The 2,156-nt window shown below is 48.6% G+C and overlaps 1 protein-coding gene across 1 annotated transcript in view; it reads right to left on the bottom strand.

The window, feature by feature from the left end:
- Positions 1–2,156, bottom strand: part of LRRC6 (leucine rich repeat containing 6) — a 39,369-nt gene that overhangs the window by 6,326 nt on the left and 30,887 nt on the right. The window contains exon 11 of the mRNA XM_015561580.1: positions 224–309. Within this exon, the coding sequence (XP_015417066.1) occupies positions 224–309 (86 nt within the window). The remainder of the gene's footprint in view (positions 1–223; positions 310–2,156) is intronic.

Genomic DNA, 2,156 nt, shown 5'->3' with positions numbered 1-2,156 from the left:
GTATTATCGCAAGAAAATCAGGACCTACAGGGACATCGATTTGTTTTCGGCGACCCAGGGCCTTGCCCATCACAAGTCTAAGTTTTGGGAACTAACCTTCCTGGTATGACTCACTTTGAAACTTTAAATAATTGCATCTCTTTGGGAGGTGCTCCCAGCGGCCTGAGAGAGGGAAGAGAATGAGATGGTGAAGCCACAGACAGCCCAGCCCAGGAGGCGGTACCTTTCGCCTGTGTGCTCCCTGCTGCTGTCCGAGGTACTCCGCACAGACACGGGCGTTCGCGGGCCCCCTGTGATCACTTCTCCCACCTGGAAGGAAAATACAGCACACGCTAAGCGGTGTGTTACGCTCTGTCATGTCTTTTAACATATGACACATGAATATGGATATATCTTAAGAAGCATCTCCTTCATTTGTGATAAGCACGCTCAGGAGCGACTAATGGAAACTCTGGGAGGACCAAAATACAGACTGTTTAATACATTCGGTAACGTGGGACTAATGGTTTCCTGAATCCACAGAGAGACATGTAAGCAGCTACTTGAAGAATGGGATGTGGGAGAGGCACGTGGGTTCAGATGCGTGGTTTCAGGATGTCAAGCGTCACTTGACCACGCGCAGAGCCATGCCGCTGACTGTCCTGCAGAGGGCGCAGTCCCTTCCGACACTTTCCTGACAGGTGACTGCCCCGCCTTTGCCAAAATAGTGCCCGGGGATGAGGTCGCATTACCTCCCGGGCAGCACCCTGCACAGACACGGTCTCTGTTCACTTGACCGCCATGTGTGTGGCTGCTTCAACTCGGAGAGCTGCCGGCGCGAGACGCCGAGGCCGGGTGAGCCGTGTAAAAAGCCAGTGAACAGATGCCAGGGAGAGACACGGCTTTTCTTCCTGGTGTGGAGGGTGAGCCGCAGAAATGACCAGTATCCAGTCATTTTTGACCCACACAGCGGTGATTTCACATGGCTCGACGTCAGAGTTGTGTGAAGTGGAATGAGAAAGGGCCGACATCACTCCGTTTCAGATGAAGACTTGCTGGTGGCAAATGAAAAGAGGGACTGGGCAAAGAAAACGGGGTGTAATCAGACGTATTTGCTGAGCCTGCTCGACACTGGGGCGTAGGAACGGGCCGAGGGCAGACCTGGGCCTGCGGGGATGATGGTCAGGGGAGTCAACAGGGAAAAGGCAGAAGGACCAAGGAGCCCAGTGTCGCTCACTGTTCTCCCCACAGAAATTCCCACAGCGCTCTCTTCATGCCAGCTTCTTAATAAATCTTTGGTAAATTGAATAAATATTTTAATTGCTTGATTAATAATTCATTCATTGTCTAAAGTTGTTCATGATGTTGCAGAAAGCTTTCTATTTCTGATAGCACCCCACTTCCACGTTGGGACAACCCAACAGACGAAGTAATTCCCTCGCCTGGTACTAATGCCTCCCGTATAATTTATTGACGGTGCATCCGCATTTTGTTTGGTGTGCACACCCGACGTCTTCGCCCATGCCTCAGAAGTAGCTTCTAAAAATGTCTCCCCATTATTTCCTTGTAAAACTTCCTCATTGCCTATGCCCATTAGAAACCAGTGGCCTTGACATAGGCCCGTGGTCTGATGGGCGGGTGGGGGAGCAGGATCAGTTAGTGGGAGGGCCCTCAGCCACGGCCCGCCCTACACTGAAATGGCGGCTGCTTCCACCAATCCTGTAGCAGCTCCAGAGGCGGTGTGTCACATAAACTGTTCACCTGCTTACATATTTCTGGTGTTTATGTTGATTGGTTCATTACTCACAATTCTGATATTGAACATTTGAATATACAAAGTTCAGATTCCTAAAACAGAGTAATCCTATATAATGTCCTATATAATAAAAGGCTATTATGCAAATCAACCAAACAGGGGAACGACTGGTCACTATGACGTGCACTGACCACCAGGGGGCAGACACTCAATGCAGGAGCTGCCCCTTCCCCGGCAGAAACGTGTATACTCGTTTTCACAAAATGTTCTTTTTCAGTCATCGACGAGTATACTAAGAAAATATGGTAAAAAAAGATGGTTTATAGGAAGACGAGTTACAAACTGTTTTCATAACCAGCATCAAAAATACTATATAGAACCAAAATAAAAAAATTAGTCTGAAAAAGAAACGTTTCTAACA

This window comes from Myotis davidii, unplaced genomic scaffold (assembly GCF_000327345.1).
Source record: "Myotis davidii unplaced genomic scaffold, ASM32734v1 scaffold30, whole genome shotgun sequence".
NCBI lineage: Eukaryota > Metazoa > Chordata > Mammalia > Chiroptera > Vespertilionidae > Myotis > Myotis davidii.
The sequence above is the reverse complement of the archived record's forward strand: the minus strand, read 5'-3'. Positions and strand labels throughout refer to the sequence as shown.